Source organism: Chlamydotis macqueenii, chromosome 5, assembly GCF_036417535.1.
Source record: "Chlamydotis macqueenii isolate bChlMac1 chromosome 5, bChlMac1.mat, whole genome shotgun sequence".
Lineage (NCBI taxonomy): Eukaryota > Metazoa > Chordata > Aves > Otidiformes > Otididae > Chlamydotis > Chlamydotis macqueenii.
This window is the reverse complement of record NC_141560.1, coordinates 71,412,990-71,431,564: the sequence shown is the minus strand read 5'-3', so window position 1 is coordinate 71,431,564 and position 18,575 is coordinate 71,412,990. Positions and strand designations below refer to the sequence as shown.

The 18,575-nt window shown below is 49.9% G+C and overlaps 1 protein-coding gene across 4 annotated transcripts in view; it reads left to right on the top strand.

Moving 5' to 3' along the window:
* Nucleotides 1-18,575, top strand: part of PLCB2 (phospholipase C beta 2) — a 52,904-nt gene that overhangs the window by 13,402 nt on the left and 20,927 nt on the right. For all 4 annotated transcript variants that reach the window (XM_086748142.1, XM_086748144.1, XM_086748143.1 and 1 more), the window contains 8 exons: nt 1,386-1,463; nt 3,831-3,899; nt 12,712-12,852; nt 13,585-13,664; nt 14,295-14,348; nt 16,844-16,919; nt 17,519-17,619; nt 18,299-18,465. In XM_086748142.1, coding sequence (XP_086604268.1) covers nt 1,386-1,463; nt 3,831-3,899; nt 12,712-12,852; nt 13,585-13,664; nt 14,295-14,348; nt 16,844-16,919; nt 17,519-17,619; nt 18,299-18,465 — 766 coding nt within the window. The remainder of the gene's footprint in view (nt 1-1,385; nt 1,464-3,830; nt 3,900-12,711; nt 12,853-13,584; nt 13,665-14,294; nt 14,349-16,843; nt 16,920-17,518; nt 17,620-18,298; nt 18,466-18,575) is intronic.

The window sequence follows — 18,575 nt, the reverse complement described above, 5'->3', positions numbered from 1 at the left end:
CAGGAGCCAGCAGTCCTTACTGTGGCCTCAACTTGCTTTCAAGAAAGCTGCTTTGTAGGAGATAAGGTTAATCTAGGAACGTGGCATGATACTCAGTATCCTACAGTGCCTGTTCTACTCTTTGTGGCTTGTGGCCATGTTTTTGGGGCGCTAACCAAGAGCTCTGGGAACACGGGCGTGATGCTGCATGGATCAGCATCTTCCCTAGTACAGCATGGGACAGTAGGGACTAGGGGGAGAACACACGATGCACTGTGGCAGGGGCAGTTTGCTGTGATGAGGAATACTGAGTCTGGAAGTAGAGGCCCGTGGAGATAGATATACTCTGGAGGGAAGAATGAGCTCAATAACAAACCGAGGAACCCAAGGCCAAGCGGCGAATACAACTTCCAAATTCCATTACTGGTTTCATCTCCATAGCTGAATTGAATCTTCCTAGAAATGTCTGATAGGCCTTGTGATCTTCTGTGGCACCAGAGGTCAAATGCGGTGAGGAGCCAGCTAGGCTGAATGAGGAAACAGACGAGGACCCAAGCAGAGGCACCATGCATCCTTTATCTCTTTCTGCAAAGAGCTCGCGCTAATTCATCTCTTAGCACAGACGTGCCTGTGAGGTGGGAGTGGATGTTGTCTTGAAAATGTCTGAAGTTGCCTTTAACCGAAGCGCAGCAGCAGTGTAATTATTCAGAGGCGAGGTGTGCTGCCTCGCAGCAGCATCCCTCCTTTGCAGTGTGCCTTGGCTGTGACCCGCAGGGCCTCCCTGCTGTGTGGGGCTCAGGGCCAGCCCCTGTAATTGCATCGAATGTTGTGCCTGTAGTGTGGGTGTTCAGATAGCTGCTGCTTCCCGTAGTCTGGAGAGCTAGCTCATGGAGTTTGTGGGAATCACCACCTTGAGCAGACTCACCTGCTGTATTAGATGGACTCCTCCTTGAACTCTTGCTGGCCAGGCCCGTTCTCTGTAAAGAAAACCCAGGTAACAGGCACAAGCGCCTAGGTGGGAGATGCTGTGGAGCGTTGGCCTAGGCTCCTTCTGGAGCTTGTAGAACACAATAGGTGCCTTGGAGTGAAGGCAGTTCAAATGAAACGATTAATTACATCTACAGGTACTCTCTTCCTTAGTTCATTGTATAGAAAGCTCCAAGAGAGTTGTTCTAGCTAAATGCATAGTGTTAGGTGAGACCCAGGCTTCAGCAGAGAGCAGCTTCTGCCGCCTCACGCCGTTACTCTGGAGATGTACTGCAGTCATCTGGTTCACTTCCATAAAGCGCAGCGGGTGATTCACGCGGCTGGGTCTTTATTTGAACTGGGAACCTTACGTCCCGTGATAGGCTCTCCAAGTCACATAATGCCCTAACCTTCTTTCTTCTGGGTTTTTTTTCTGCCAGGAAACAGCGAGTGCTTCCCCTGTGATTCTTCGGGTGGATCCAAAGGGCTTTTACTTATACTGGACCTATCAGAGTAAAGTAAGTGCTAAGGCTTCCCAGCTTGGTGTCCAAATAGTCTGTTCAAGCTTCTGTGAGAGTAAAACACAAGTTCTGCACTTGGGAGCAAACTGCCACACTCATTACACTTAGTGGGAAACCTCTGCAAAGGGCCTGGGGGTCTCGTGCTTATTTAAGGGCAGATTTGTCTTCAGGGTTCCAGAAGAGAGCAGCAAGTTCAAGCGGGGAACGTGCCACAGATGAGCGTGGCCCTTTTGCGCCTGTCGCGCTGGCAGTCTTGTACTCGCAAGTTCATTAGCTGTGCTTCAGAGGGCTTCACCGAGACCAGCAGTGTTGCTGTCCCTGCTACCCAGCGCACTAAAGGATCGTACCAACCAGTGCAGTGGTGCAGTTGGGAGGAAAGTGGCTGGGTGTACGAAATTAAATGTATCTGGCTTCAGCTAAGGTGTACAGTATGTGTAGCCTGTGTTGTAATTAACTGACTTGGTGTGTTAGACATTTAAAGGAAAAAAAAAAAGGGAGTGACTGTAGTGATGTAGAGGCTACACCAGGTCTGGAGAGGTGTGCTCCTCAGGCCAGGGTGGTGTGTGCGTGCTGCTGAGGCAAACCACAGGATGCTGGCTGCTGGAGGAGAGTGGGAGGCAGCAAATTTAAGAAAGGGAATTCAGTTCCTCACTGATGAGTAGCAAGGAGGGCTGGAGAGGTCTGGCTGACTGGAGGTGGAAGGCTGGGCTTACTTCTGCTTTCTAGAGCAGAGCTGTGGTTCACCTCTGCTTCCTCCACGTGACCTACATGCTGAAGAGGCATGGTAGATAAAGAGACAGAGACCATTGTCCCGCACAGCGCCCTGGCCGAGAGACGCGATCTGTTTTGGTGAGCTTTGCCTTCTTGGAAGATTGTGCCCCAGTGCCACTAAGGTCAAGGCCCGGCCGCGCAGCCGTAACCTCTGAGAGCAGCATAGTGAGGCTGGGACTGCCATGTCCCTCTAGAAGATGTGTTCTCCTTTCAGCCGTCTCTGTCACTCTCCGTTTCAAGTTCTGCTTCTGGTGGTAGGATTTTTGCTGTCAGGATTCCAGCCAGAGAGCAGGAAGAAGTGGTGGCACTGGAGGAGATGCACAGAATGGGGCAAGGGGAGCTGTTGTCACCCATCAAAGTGAGATATTTCACAGGGTTCATGGTTTGAGGGATCTAATTACCTGGGTAAGGAAGCACAGCTGACATAAGGCAACCCAGACTGGGGAGAGTCTCATATTCCTTAAAAATGCCATTGATTAGCACCTAAAATAAACCGTAAACAAATTTGAGAGCTGTGGTGGAACAGCAGCAGTCTGTTGTACATCCTTGGGGAAGCACTTGTCTGGCATCTTTCCTGTTCTCTGAGGGAATCTGCAGAGAATGTGAGGTAGCAGGGGTGGTGGGCAGAAGCTGACTGTCAGAGGGCGCTGGGGCAGGCTGGTGAAGGTCCCGTGCAGGCTGGCACGAGCACAGTGACCAGGGACGAGAGATGGGCTGGTGCAGAGCGTGGTGTGCTATGGTCAATAGCTGCCTGTGTAATTTGTGTGGCTTATTGATCTTTGGCTGGCTCCTCTTCAGATCTGCTTGTCATGAACAGCGAGGAACAAAAACAGCACTGCTCCTGCACTAGGGATTCAGAAAGGAGTGGGAGCAGGAGTAAAATTTCCATCCTGCTTGACAATAACATGGGGATGCAGCCAGAAAACATGGTATCCACATTGTTCCTTATTGTGATCTTGGAAAATAATATTATCTGCTGCAACAAGCATAATTTAATCTCCAGATCCATGGTGAGCAGACAAATTAGTAACAGAGGAAGGAAATTCAGGTTGAATATTAAAAGAACAAACAAAATAAACATGATAACTAGCCAGCAGCGAGGATGTGGAGTGGGCTGCCTTGGGAAGGCTGTGGAATGTCCTCCGTGGGAATTGCTTCAGAACAGATTAGGTGAGGGTCTGTGAGTGACCTGGGGAGAGGCGATCCCGCCTGCCTTCCAGCTCAGCTGCTCTGTGTTGAACGCACGGAAGTAAAAGACTGAGAACATTGGTGGCAGGAGACTCAGGTTGTGTGAACACCTGAGCCGTAACTGGGGTAGTTTCCGCATATAAACCTGCGTGCACGTCACAGGCTGCCTCTCACAGCAGTCCGCACTGAGCCTCTGGCCTCACCGTGAGGAGGACAGTTCCACCTCTGCCTCCGCACCAGCCAGCCCGGCACATCAGCAGCTGATGCTTCCCTGCCTGCCTTGTTCCTGGTGGGAGGGCCCTTCCACGGTGAAGGGCACTGGCTGAGACCTGCTTTGCAGGTTCTGGGGATTCTTTCCTTCCTCCTTTCTCTGTCCTCACATTCCTTGTCCTTGTTTTGTTGTAGGAAATGGAAATTTTGGATATAACCAGCATCCGAGATACCAGAGTGGGGCGGTTTGCCAAAATCCCCAAGGTGAGTGCATAGCTTCATTTCTGCCGGTGGTTTATATGGGAGAGGCAAGGCTGCCTAGGGCTCTGGCATCAGCTGAGGCGGTTTACCCTGGCTTTCTGTTACAAGAAGGTGGAGAGGACCTGTCTCCTTCCATCACAACTGCATAAATGTGGAAAAAACATCTTTACTCTTGTCCCTGAAGTCCCCGGGGTCCTCTGTGCGCCCAAAAGAAAGGCGCTTCCAGACTATGGTGTATGGGCTTGCTGAAAAGAGTGCCAGAGAGCGAGGAAAACAGCCGTTCGGCTTCTTGGTGCCTTCCAAAAGAGACACTTGCTGTTGTGCACAGCGGCGGGGTTCTCTGCCCTGCCACGCAGCTGGCTGGCTTTGGGCTCGGCCTGGCCGTTAGTTCATGGAGCTGCGCTGGGAAGTCCTGCAGGAAACCTGTGATGCGTCTGCGTTGGGTCGCCAGAGCTGCTCTCCTGTGCCGAGATGCACGGGCTGGGCCAGGGCAGCTACAAACCTGCAGTTACAGGGAGATTCCAGTGCATGTCTGGTGGGGTTTTTTCCCTTTAAAGGGAAGAAAATGTAGTTTCAGAAAAAGTAGTGGGTTCCCCTCCTCCTGCCCCCAAAAATAATTTTGAATTGCTTGCAGGGTGGCAGACGAAGGGAAGCACATGATTATGGCTTTGTTATTGGTTTCAGTTATAACTTAAGCTTCCTACAGCGAAGTTGTCCTTGTTAGGACTTTTTTCTGGGTCTGGTTTTTGTTTGTTTTTAACTTTCCCATGTATGGAAAAGGCAAGCAGAAAATTGGAGTAAAGCTAGAATGTGGAAAGGAAACAAAGGAGCGAAGCTAATGGCTCCGTATGGTAACGTAGGTGAGTCCAGGCTAACGCAAACGGGAAGGTTTTGCAGGAGCGGGATTTGCGGGAGCAGCCGCTTTGCGTAAGGAGTGTGGCTGTTGTCTTAGTACTGCTCTGAAAACATCTATTCAGAGCTCCCCGAGAGTGATGTTTCTCAAAAGACCATAACGGGGTGGATGCTAAAAGCACAGCAGAGCTCAAGAACAGTACTCACTCACACGGTTCTTAAAAAACGTAATTCTTTCTCAGAAACTGCATTTCTCCTTGGAAATTCACTAAAGTGAAACATAGTTGAATATTCAGTAAGCCTAAAACTTTGTCTGCAACTTGTTTTGTGGGAATAATGTTTGATGAAAACTCTCAGGAGTTCTTGGTTTGGTTTGGTTTTTTTTTTTCATTTGAGAGAATAAAATATATGGAGCTGGTAGAGCTAGGTGTTAGGCTCCAGACAAAACGCAGTAAAGAAAGCCAGGGAGAGGCATGAGATACTATTTTCTGGGGTGCTAAACTTTCAGGAATAACTAAACTTTCAGGAATAACCTTTATACAAAACGAATTCAGCTTTGATATAGATTATAAATTGATGGTTTAAGTACTGAGGCTGTGGGTGGATGCCCTTCTGGTGGCAACAGCTAGGCCAGAGAAAAATGTCCTAGATTTTAGCAGTTAGTTAAGGAAGACTAATTGGACGCTGCCAGGAGAAACCCGCTGGCACAAGCGTAGTGTCAGAGTTGCCTCTAGACAGAAGGAACTTCTACTCAAACAGCATCTTTCTGTAGTGAGCCCCTGCTCAAACAAGGAATGGCCCTGGGAACAAGACCAGTCCCAGTGTAAGAGTAATTCACAGTACAGTTTTGGGGTGACCACATTCCATATCCAGAGAAAAAACTAAAATGGTCTTTTAAAAGGAATTTTTAATAAAAGCACAAAGAAGTTTGTGAAAATAGGGACATGAATGAGCAGTACCAGGGTAGCAAAAAGCAAAAGAAGAGGGGAAAGCAGTGGCTGTGTTCCGGCGTTGGCTCTGAATCTTTACTGAAAAGTGGCCTCTGTGATTCCCATCGTAAGAAAAAGCTCTTAAAGAACAGAGTGAGAGGACATCTCTGCATGGAAAAATGGCTGTGGGAGTATGAGAAAAAGGTGTCTCAGGAGAAGAGAGAACCAGACTCCCAGAAGGGTCCGTGCCTGGGCCTGTGACGTGGTGTGGGTTCGTACGTGACTGCAGGAGAGGTGTGCAGAGACAGAACAGCTTGCCAATGGCACCAGGTTATTTGGGGTAATAAACTGAGGGCTGATTTGTAGAAAGACCTTGAATTGCTGATTGACTGGATGATACAATAAGTGATAAAACTTAATACAGATAAAAATCAAGCAATGCACACAGAAAAAAACCCCCGATCCTGATCTGTAATAACGGGCTGTGAGTTGACTATTGCTACTCAAAAACAAGATCATGAGGGTTTAGTAAAATATCAGTGCAGTGTTCGGTAGTATTTGCTCAAACAAGAGTTGTATGTTAGGAATTACAAGGAAAGAATTAGGAAATCACGCCACTGGGTACGCCCTGAATGTAGCCATGTTTCTGTGCGTTTGTCTCATCTCAAATGAGACAAAACTGGAGAAGGTAGAGAAGAGCAGCGAGATTAATAAAAGTGTGAATTGGCTCCTGTAGGAAGAGCATGTGAGTAGGCAGGGACTGGAGTCTGGAAAAAAAAAAAGATGAGGATGTGGAGGAGTATTGAGTGCTGTAAAAGGAGGGGTTGAATGGAGAAGGTGAGCATGCAGTGGTTGCTCAGCGTTTCTTCCAGCATGAGCGCTCCGCGTGATGTGGAATTTTCCGAAGGCAGGTTGAGCACAAGCAGAAGGAGGTGCTGGTGTCCTGTGTGCCGTGTCGCTGCGCGGTGGGATGCTGTCCTGCACAGAAAAGGTAGAAAGATGAAAAGTCAGGACGAGAAGGAAATGCCCTTTGAGGGTTGTTAAATGCAAGATAATGCCCTTGCTTTAGGAAGTTCCAAATCGTGAATTACTGGGAGCTGCAGAAATGTGTTGGGGAGGTATCGCTGCGTTTGCCCTGTGCTTGCACGTTTTTTCCCCGGGCATCTGGATGGATCTGTGGTCTGACCTGGGCTAGCTGTTGCTATGCCATAGGTACCATGCTACCTATTCTAGCCATGGTAATAGGCCACAGACAGTATTTTATGGTCCTGGGAACGGGCTACACCTCATTTTTTACAAAGGTCAAGCACCGGGTGATTGAAGTATTCTCAACAGGCAGAAGCGATGCACTAGATGATAACCTCTGCTGTGAAAGTCCCAAGTGCTTTTTGAATTCTGCATTTCACAGACTCGTTTTAAATGAGTCCCCTTCTTCTTTCAGGGAATTTTCTGGCACTTCTATGACAACATGTAGTGAAATGCCCTAGGCTGGCTCCTTACCCACCTTTCTCTTGTGGGATGATGGGAGGTCCTGTACGGGCACCAAAATGGCCACTGACCCAGAACGGTGGGGGAGATGTGCCGTCCAGGCCTGGAAAGCGCTTGTCTGCACACGGCTGTGGAATCCCTGATGCTTCTGCAGGGCTTGCCTAAAGCCCTCAGTTGTGTGTTCAGTTGGCTTTCCTGAGCTCAGAATTTGCTCAAAGGAGTGTATAAAGCAGTGAAAATGTCTTGGCATTGATCACCACACCTCCACGCAGGGCAGCTACGTCTGGTGCATGGTTATAAAGTATAAATATGGCAAACTGGTGTGACAAAGCAAGCAGAGGTCTGTTAGAGGTGGAGGGCGGAAGAATGCAAGAGGGTGCTGTCTCCTCTGTTAGAAAGTAATTGTTCAGAATAGCTGTGGGATATAAGTGCTGAAAGGAACACAAATGGTGACTTGTTCCATGGGCTCAGAGTGGAGGAGAAGGGGCTAAGGAGTGATGGTAAAGACAGGGAGAACGAGATCACAGCTGCTGGAAGAGCTCTGGGTGGTATCAGTAACACATCAAGCACCCTCCTCCCCTCTCCCCTTCCTTGCAAGTGACACCATGGCATATCTGAAGGGCTTTACAAGGAAGGAGAGTGCTCCGTTGAGGGCGTCCCCCTGCAAGGTACTGTGCTCTGGCTGTACCTCGAGCTGCCTGAGGGCGAAATGTGCCCGGAGCTCTTCAGACCGATGTAGGTGACGTGAATCTCCCTGCTAACGGGTGGTTGAACTGTGGATGCTGGGAGTTACCTGCTTCCAGTAACACTTTCCCACTGCTGCTAAGCCAGGGCTTTGGGGTTTTCTTTGTAAACTCTCTATGCACAGCAAGAATAACGCCAAAGCGCCCACGCAGGAAACGCTTCTGAAAAGACTTGCTGTCCCACGCGCTCCCTCGTCAGCATTGTCCCTGCATGGCACAGTAAGCCTGGCCTGGAAAAAGGGACATTCACTAAAGGCTGGCAGCAGTAGGAGCCCCCTCCAAAGGAGAAGGACCACTGCTGTTTGCCCCAGAAGGAAGCGATTCCTGGAACTGAACCTGCCTGAAGGTGAGGAGCAGCCATGCTCTCTTTGGAAAGCCTCTCCTCTCGCCCCGCTCCCAAGCCCTTGCCTCCTGGCACGTGAGCACACAGGCATGCACACCGCCCTTGGCTCCTCCCGTGCCCTCTTCTATGCATGCGCAGGTTTCCTGTGCTCTCCCTTTGATTTATTTTCTTTAAGAGCCGCTCAGGGTTCTGCGGCGTTTTTTCTTGATGGAAATATTTTTGAGAGACAGGACAGAGTGAACTTTGGCGCATGCTCAAGAGTAATAAAGATAAGAATTAGCAGGGACTGTGAACCTAAACGAGACAAGATAAAAAGCTGTTGAATGCAGTTCAGCATGCCAAAGCAGAGCAAGATGTTATTTGCAGTGCAGTTCTGTGTTTTCCTTTGAGTAACAAGGACCGATAATGGCTGCTCCCCGTTGTTTCTTTTCTGATGCACCAAGACCCCAGAACACTGTCAGAGAACGTGATAATTGGGACCAAAACACATGATGGTTTAGACCAGACTGCCGGGCTGTTGGCTTCATCTTGGGTTCTGTTTAGACATTTCAACAGACAGTGGCTTGGAAACAAGCACGATTTTTCATAAAAACAGAAGTTGTATTTTCTGGCTGTCATGATTATAAAACAGTTGCATCCTCCATATGCATGTTGTTGTTATTGAACCCAGAGACGCAGACTGAACTGAACGTGGACAAGGGAGCAAATATGCCAAGGTATTTCACACATCGTATTTTGAGATGATGAAGCAGGAACGAGTAGTGTTTGGGAACTACTAATGCAAGGGGCGCTCACGTGGTGCTCGGAGCTGAGCCGTGGACTGCAGATGCGCGGTGGGTGATCGGTCGTCCTGGCGCGTCGCAGGGGGAAGGCGGCAGCTCTGCGGCCTGAGCATCATCTCAGCGCCGCGCTGTGGATTCAGCAATGGGCCTGAGCGTGGGGTGGAACCGAACAATGGCTGGTGGTCAGGCCTCCAAGTAAAAGAGCGATGCCAAGAAGCTGTGTGGAGATGAAGTGACACGTGTGTGGGCAAGAGAAAAGCAGGTGGAGCCTATGGCTTGTGAAGAACCTATAAATAGCGGAGCAGGGGCCGAGTGAGGAAACGGTCACATCTGAAAAACGGCCTTTTGCCACGCTGGGCCCTTCTGCCTCTTCCACCTTTCTGCAGTGTGAGCTCTGGGACCACGGGGACAGAAGCTCCTGAGGATGCGCAGTCTGTGTCTCTCTCTCGCAGTCTGTTCCTGCTCGTTTCCAGAACGCCGCGGGTTATTTTGTGCCATGTGAATCTGTGTGCTGCTGCGTTTTCTGGTTCTTTTAGATAAGACAGTGATGAGAGACGAGAGTGCTTCATCAGTGTTTTTTCTCCCTGTCTCGCTGAGGTGCTTGGTGCAGAGCCGGGCTGGCCCTGCAGTGCAAGTGGCAGCAGGACAGCCCCCCTGCTTCCCAGCCGTCGGTCCTGTTGCTGAATCCCGTGATGGAGCAGTGCTGCTGGGGGGAGCTGAGCGTTGCTTGCTGAGCCAAAGGCATCTGAATAACCGTTGGTGCTCCCTTTCCCTTCCGGCAGCCAAATGAGACCTTTCTTCTCCAAAGGAGAATATTTGTTGTCAGGTCCTGTCTTCTAGTACCACAAGCACAGCATCGCGTAGCGTGTTTCACGAAGATACGCAATTATCAGAGCGTGGTGAGTGCTGCAGCTGTGGCAAATCCTGCCTGTCGTTCGGCTGAATCCCGCCTGGAGTAGAGAAGGGACCGTCTCTCTCTGCCGCTGGCGTTAGGCCTGGCTCTTTGTTTCTATTTGCATGAGAACTTGCTTTTCCCCGGACTGTGAGTCTGGTTTGTATGGATGAGGATTTTAGGGAAATCAGGAGGGCGGGAAGTGAAATGAAAGCTGAAGCTGTATTTCAGCTGCTCTGCCAGTGGCTTGGTTTTGAGTTTTAAGTGGATCTGCTAAGCGCGTTTCCCTTCCTCTCATTTGCATGGCTAACGTGGTTGTCCTGCTTTCACATAGCAATTCCTATTTTTCCTTTGTGGTCACCTGCAACGGGACAGTAAGTAATTCTGCAGCGAGGCTGCAGCATGAGGCGCTGAAGGCGTGCGAGTTGTGAAAGAGCCGGGACGTGGGTGGTGTCAGGTTCAGTGCTCTCAGACATGGGCTCTGCTCCTCTCTCGCCATCGTCACTCAGTGTCACGCCAGCATCGCTGCATTTATCCCGCGAGGGAGGTAAGCCCCACGTAAAGCTGGCAGCACGGAGTAAGCGAGCAACTCGTTTAAGGCCACGCAGGAAGTCAGTCGTGGGGAAAATGTGACCCAGTTCAGAGCCCTAACGAGAACATCCTTTCCTCTCCCCGCTGCAGTTTGCATCTCGTAAAATGAAGCTGTTGGCTTCACCGAGGCCTCGGGAGGTATGCTGTAGGTTAACGCTGACCAGGGGCACGGCACGCGGACAGCGGCACAGGCGACTCCTGAGAGGGTGCTGGGTGCTGTCACCGCAGCTGGCGCATGTCGGTGTGTCTGGTGGAGCACAGGTAGATAAAGGCGGGTGCAGCACCCAGCTCGCCGGGGCCGTGGCGTGAACAGAAATGGCCGCTGGGAGCCGAGCGACGCCGGCCCGCGGAGGAGGAAGGGCTGGGAGGAGCCCGTTGGTAACAAACACGGGAAATGAGCTCAGCACAAACCACAAGTTCTCTATTGTCTTAGCTTCGTGTAATTTACAACGCTGGAGGTAAGGAAGCTGAACAAACGCCAGCGGGGTTGCAGGCTGAAGTTAAATTTGAAGTTAAAATCCCGACATTGTGCTGCTTGTAACGAAAAGTTAAGCTTCATCAAGGAGTTCCTCTCAGCACAGAAAGGAGCTGCGCGTGTGTTGGTGCTGCTCGCTTCTGCAAAGGAAAATTGCTCATAAAGCAAAAATGAGGCATTTTAGAAATTCCCTGAAGTGTTAGGAACTCAACACATCTTTTGGGTGGCTGGCTGCTTCCCCCTTCTTCCCCGCAAACGCTCTGGGATCATCCAGGCTTCACTCACCCCCCGAGGATTGCCGCTGGTGCCAAGAGAGCGGCGACAGGGAGGTGATCCTGGGTTACGGTCCGGGCCGCCCTGCTGTTCCTAAAGCTCCCTCTTTGCTACAGATGTGTCAGCAGGGCAAATGCTCCTGAAACTTGGGAAAATCCAGTGGAAAAAAAATTGTAGAGTGCCTTATAAAATGGGTTTGCAGCTCTATGTGATGGTGTGGAGACATAACGCATGAAGCTGAACCGGTTTGGAGTTTCTGCTGTTATGGTCCAAAGGTAAAGAGAAAATTCTGTGACAAAAGTGAACTGGTTTGTTTGAATGGCAGTGTGATGCAAACGGACGGCTGCAGACAGGGGTTCATAGCTGGTTTTTGCCAAGTTAAGGTGGTAGCTAATGTAAGGTGTTACTGGTGTGCCAGCCCGTAGAAAGGCGGGAACTCAGCCCTGCGTCTGACTGCAGGTTTGTGCCTGCAGCCAGAGCTCGGGCTCCAGCGCCAGTTAAACTGAGTCTGACCTGTGCTGCCGACAATCCCAGACCATCATTTTGCCCTTGGTTTCTGAGGGAGCAGGGGCTCTGCCAGCCTCCCTGTTCGCTTTGATACGGATTTATCCCGTGCTTCAGATAATGAATCGCTGTGCTTTATTCCAGGCCGTGGGAATTTTATCCTTGCGTTATAAATAGCGACTGTCAGTACAGCTCCAGGAACCCTTGGCTTAGTGACGCCTTACGTAGGAATGCAGGAAATGCTAAATAATGTAAAGGGACTCTATAAATACTTTCATATGGTGATGAAATCCAAGTATGACTAATCAGATGAGCCTTATACTTCACGAAACAAATCTCTGGTGAGCCGTCGCTGTAGGATACTGCAGTTGCTGTGGAAAAAACCACCTTGAGCACCTGACAACTGGCAGAGCTTGGAGGGAGGGAGCCCGTTCCTTCAGTAACCACGTCTAAAGCTGCTACACCTTTTGGGTCCCGACCAACAGCTCGCTTGTGGTGGAGGGAGGTTTCGGCAGAAGATGGCACTAATCTCAAAGGCTTCCTTAGCGTGTGTTTCGGCAGCTGGATGGCTGCCGTAGCCTGGTTGTGCACCTCTGGGATGAGGGGGCCAATACTCCGCTGCTTGTCTGCAAGCTCAGGCTGCAGTTTTAGAAGGAATTTCTTTACGAGCAGTCTCCAAGTTTTACTTTTTCGGACCAAAAGAGCATGTTTGTGCGGGGATGCTAGTCAGTGTTGTGTTCCGTGGAGGATCCAGGTAATGCAAACTCCAGAATAAAGATGAAAAACGAGGAAAGCCAAGGAAAGGAAGATTACATTGAACAATTTTGCAGCCCTTGAAAAGCTTGCTGTGAATTTGAGTCAGTGTTTGGATTAGGTCCTGCATTTTTCAGGTACAGTTTGCCTCGCTCTCCCTTCATCCCAGTCTGTTCTGTTTCTTTTGCAGTGCCAGAAGCTTCGAGAGGTTTTTAACTTGGATTACCCCCACAGCACCTTCCTGCTTAAGACGCTGACTATTGTATCTGGTCCTGACATGGTTGACCTCACTTTCCATAACTTTGTGTCCTACAAGGAGAACGTTGGCAAGGTACTGGGTGCTGAGGGCAAGGAAGCTCTGGGGAACACTGAGGATTGGGGCATTAAGTGGGGAGCAGGGAAGGAGAGGGGAAGGCAGAGCCTGAGCCCTGTCAGTGGTACTGCAAGGTTATGAACAAGCTGGTTTATGTTCCAGTAACGTGTGGTACCTCCATAGTTCTGGAAACTGCTGCCCTGCATGGAGAAGGACTAGTTTGTAATTTTTGTCCTTCACCTGCTTTTATGGATAAACAGCCAGCTGAGAAGACTCAGTGGAAAAGTTTCAAGTGGTAGTATATGTGGGCAGTAGGAGGGTGATGTAGCCAAGCCCAGGGCACAGTTGTTGGGTTTCGGAGCCCAGCAGTATCGGGACAGGCCTTTTTACCAAGGCTGGTAGTCACAGGACAAGGGGTAAAGGTTTTGAACTGAAAAATTGTGTGTTTAGAGTGGATGTAAGGAAGAAGTTCTTCACTGCGAGGGTGGTGAGGCACTGAACAGGCTGCCCAGAGAAGCTGTGGTTGCCCCATCCCTGTTCAAGGCAGGGTGGATGGGGCTGGGAGCGACCTGGTCTGGAGGAAGGTGTCCCTGCCCAGGGCAGGAGGGTTGGACTGGATGATCTTTAAGGTCCCTTCCAACCCAAACTGCTCTGTGGTTCTGTGCCATTTCCATGTTTGTGGCTGTGTACTTCTTGGTGCACTTCCATAATGCCCAGCTGCCTCTGCCTTGTGTGTGTGTTTGTCCCTAGAGCTGGGCTGAGGATATTATGGCCATCGTTCGGAACCCCCTCACATACAACGCTTCTCGGTACACCTTCCTGGAGAAAATGTAAGTCACTTCTGACAAACGTTGTTCTCTGAAGCATTCTTGTACTGCCCTTTCTGTCTGTACTAGAAAGAAAAGGCTTCTTAGCATCCAGGTCCTTTGGCAGCCTCCAGAACAAGTCCGGTGTCAGCTCAGGAGCCCCAGGGCACAGGTAGGGGGTTGGTAGTTGGGCCATATGTTACGTGGCAGGTGACTGGCAGAGGAGTGCCTGAGCCAGTCAAACATGCACATGGTACTGGACAGGCTGAAATGCTGAGCCTCAGGTGTGTCTCCCACCGCCGTCACAGCAATCACCCCAGAAAAGTTCTGCCTCTTTCTCTTTGCTCCGAAATAGCATTTGGTTGGCAGCCTGGGATCGCTAAGGAGCACTAAATAATAGGAGACGTCATTATCTCATATCTAGATCTTATGTCTCAGAGGAATCTTTCTGATCTAACTGTTGTAATTTGCCTGTTTCTCCTTCCCAATATACAGGCACAGGTTCTGTCTGAGGTTAAGCTGACAATTTGTAGGACCCTGATTTTTGGTTAACTTAGGTTGTTTTCCCAATTGCGTATTTTCTTCTTTCTCCTTACTTAATAGGACCTCTAAGATTGTACAAGTGCATTTTCATAATCTTGTTTTTCCTCACAGCCTGGTGAAGCTGAAGATGCAGCTTAATGCAGAGGGGAAGATTCCTGTCAGGAAGTGAGTATGGATATTTGTTTTAGTCTGTGTTTCTTCAGACTGAAGGCAGAGCAATGGCTTCAGCTGCCTGCTCTTCCCGCACGTAAGAGGCAGAGGTCATTCCCTCTGGATTCAGGCCATGGAAGGACTCCTGCTGCACCTAGGTTCCTCCCAAGGGCAGGCCTGGGACACCATTTGGGTTGGGAAAGGAGACCTTTTGTGGCCTTCATCTACAGCAAGAAATTGCCTTAAACAGCCATGGCTTTCACTTCCTGGGTGTTGCCAAGAGATAATCAACACACCCAAGCACCTCTGGTAAAATTGTGATCACAAATTGTTTGCAAACCTGAGTTGAAAGGTGGATGAGGCATAGGACTCATTTTACCTTGCGTGTAAGGAGTTGTGTATGTGGAGGACACTTTGCTTGACTCCCCAGCTAGCCTGAAGCAGGGGTCTCTTTCCTCTGTCTCCTTTCTTCGCGTGCGAGCACTACAGCCGTTCTCCAGTGGTGTAGATCTGCTGCCTCGCTCTTTTCTCTGGGCGTGCGTGAGAGGGAAGCAGCCTCTGAGGGCAGAGCTCTGGGCCAGTGTTACTGCTGGTTCAGGTACAGAGCGGTGGAGATTGGCACTTCGCTGTCCCTGGGGCTGGCCTCGTGCTTCAGGGTAGGACTGCTACTAGAATACACCAAGCCTAGAATTGATTTTGTGCCACTTGGGGTCTTCCCTAGTAAGAACACTCCGTGGCAGCTCCTCTGGCTCTGTGTTGATTCAGCTCATGACTGAGTGACAAAAGGCTGCAGTGCCATGCTGAATTCCCTTTCGGGTGCATAAATCACCTTTTGTTTTAGAATCAAGACCTGCAGACAGTGCATTGGTGGGTATTCGCTGGAAGTTTTAAACCACTCTGCGCCTAGGTTTTTTGCTGTTACAGCATCACAAGAGGCAAGGGCTAATTGCCTGTGATAAATAAGCTACCTGCTGCACGTTACCTTGCGTAACGACTCTAGATGAAGTCTGTGCTGGCTGAATGGGCTCCTGGATGGCTGATCATTACTCAACAATAAACACTTTATTTTTGTTGCTTGTTTTCTAAATCACCAACCAGCAGAATTTCACTCTGTCAGAAACCAGTGTATTCATCAAAGGGCTTTTAAAAATGTGTAGGTCTAATGAATAACACACTAGGGAGGGGTACTTTGAACTGATCTTTAAAATGCAAGCAAGGTAGCATTGCTGCAGAGAGAACACAGCTCATTCTTCTGAAATAAGCTAGAAGAAATATCTGGTACGGGCTGTACCTCTCTTCAATGCCCTGGTCTGTCTGTCTTGCAGAGTAGTAAAACCGTTTTCCCACGTAAAGCACTAGCGCATTAAACAGCACAGGTTGAGCCAGATTTAGAGAAACACGCAGTGTCTCCAGGTGCAGGTATGTGTAGGGCTTTCAGAGCTCCACCTCTGAATTCTTCTGAAAATTCCACCCAGCACCTGCCTTTCTCTCTAGACATTTAAATCTCGTTTGAATTATGACAAGGGTGCTGCAGGTTTTGCCTTGCAAAGGGCGACTTGGGGACCAGCGTGCGCTGAGTTTGCATGAGCCTGCTGCAGCTCCCACCAAGTGCTGCTCCACCTGTCAGCACAGTTAGCGCTTTGTTTCCCGTTTTTGGCTCTGAGCACCTGCGATGCCAGGAGCTTCAGAGAGCTGACATCTAAATCTAGCCACAGAGGAGGCCTCACTGCTGCTGGCTGGTACATTCTGAAAGAAGGGCGAGTTCAGTTATTGCCGCGCTTCTCTGGCGCAGCAAAGGGGCTGCTCTCAGCTGAAGGCTTGGCCGAGTGAATTCTGCCCTGCAGACCTGTGCCCGGTTTCTAGACGGGAGGTGAGCTTTGGTTTCTGCAGCAGCAGACTTTTGTGCTTCCATCATGTAGCCAACAGCTTTTTTGCCTGTGTAATGAGTTTGTTCCTTGAATTCACAGGAAGCCTTTGGTTCTAGACAATTTGCCTTCTTTCAAAGCAGCAAATGTGCACAATGTTTGTTTGCTTTTTCCGAATGTTGCCTTGACTACAGAGTTATTCCTTGCTAATGCCAGCTGCCACGTGGGACAGCGAGTGTGGTGTGGGGAGAAGGGTCCTGGGGAGTGTGCGGCAGGAGGCCTGCTACAGCAGGAAGGACCTCCGAGAGGGGCAGGGGAAGGAGAGCGGAGAGGGGTTTGGGAGTAGGCTGGTGCAGTTTAGTGACAGGGCTCTCACAGAGCCCATGGCAGAAATGCAAAACTTCTGTATTAAAGCAGCAGTCAAAAAATCCACTGTAGGTTTACAAGACTTGGTACATCAGTTACTCCCTTGGAGAAACGCTTTCTGTCTTCTCTGGTTCACGTTTACGGTCCTGTCAGGCTCCTGCACTGTGCGTTCCCAGTGTCTTGCACTCTGGCCGCAGTTCCCAGCCACCCAAACCCAGGCTTTCTGACCTCTTCTGCTATGTTGTGGTGATTTTTTTTTTTTTTCCCCTGTCTGGTCAGTATTTTTCAGATGTTTCCTGCAGACAGGAAGAGAGTGGAAGCGGCATTAAGCGCTTGTCATCTTCCAAAGGGCAAGGTAAGGGTTTCGCTAGGTAGCCAAAGGGCTCGCTGGTTTGAAAATAATCCCTTTGCCTATGCTGACTGTGATGCCCTTGGCTATGAAAAAAATCATCAGCTCAGATGCTCTTAGGTGCTGTGGAACCTTTTCCTTGCCACCAGCTGCCATGCCTTAACTGCACCCTGCTAGGATCCGTTCTTACTGTTTGTATGCAGTAACGCTTGCGACTCCATCGCTTGTACTACGTGGTGCAAGAAGCAGCACGTTCCCTGCCGCCTGTTTCACTGGCTGCTCTTTGGAGCAGCTGCTCTGACGGTTAGTCCTGGCGCTTTGGTAACCTGCGGAGTGCAATCCAGGCCTCTGACAGCTCCTAGCACTGCATCGAGCTTTAGCTTTGTACTATTGCACAAGAGGCACCGAGTGGTGGTTTAAATAACTGTCCCTTCTGAAATAGGGCATTACGGTGCTTCTCCGCTCCACCTGCCCTTCCCTAAACACCTTGCTCGCCGCTCCAGTCGCTTACTTACATCGTCACAAGTGCCGGACACTGGGTGTTAATGGAGAGCTCACAGCCATCACAGGTTTGTGACACTGACGTGTCTTTATTGCTTTCTCAGAATGACGCCATCAACCCAGAGGACTTCCCTGAGACTGTGTATAAAACCTTCCTCATGAATTTGTGTCCACGGCCTGAGATTGATGAGATATTTACCTCGCAGTAAGTTTCCCTCAAGCCACAGCAGAGAACTTGATCTCTTGTGGCAAAAGAGCAGCAAAAAGGAGAGGCAAAGGATTTTGTTAAATGGTTTGTCTGATCTCAAGCCTTAGAAGGGCAGGAATTCAGGAAACAAAACAGTGCCAGTGCACTTAACGCTTTCACTCACAGCTAGAATAAAAAGGATGAGACCTCACTGTGCTGCAGGGACTCTTAACTGTCACCGTTGGGAGGGCTGATTCCAGGGCAGCACGAGATCACGCTTGTGGCTAGCCTCGATCAAGGCCAGGTGCTGTGCGAGAGCCACAGATCCTCACCAATAGCCAGCGACCTTGTTTTGAAGTTGCTAATCTGTTGCCTCTTAAATGGACTTGATTTCATAGGGCAAGCGATTCAGTGTGCTCTGAAATTCAGGTCCCTTTAGAGTTCCAGTCAGAACTCAAAATGTGCTTTGTGCTCCCCTCAGCACTACTGCTTCACAGTATGGAATTAGCTGGGAAGAGGAAAGGCCACAGCGGGAAGCATCATTTATAGGCAGAAGTGTGGACAAAACAGGAATCTGGGCCCAGGGAGGTGGACAGCTGTTGCTGACCTGAGGAAGGACCGACCTCTCTTTCTTGAAAAGCTTCTCTGGGGAATACCCAGGCCTCACCTCTGCTCCTCTGCCATTCTCTCCCCTTAGCCATTTAAAAGCAAAGCCCTACATGACCAAAGAGCACCTGGCCAAGTTTATCAACAAGAAGCAGCGAGACTCTCGCCTCAATGACATCCTTTTCCCACCGGCCAGACCTGAGCAAGTGCAGAGCCTGATCGAGAAGTATGAGCCCAGCGGGATTAACATCCAGAGAGGTGAGTTCTGCTTGGCCCCGAAGTCTTGCTGTGGAGGTGGTGTGAAAACAGCAGAGGGTCTGGCACCCGCTGCTACCCTGACTTTCCCACAGGAGCGGTCAGCCTGACTG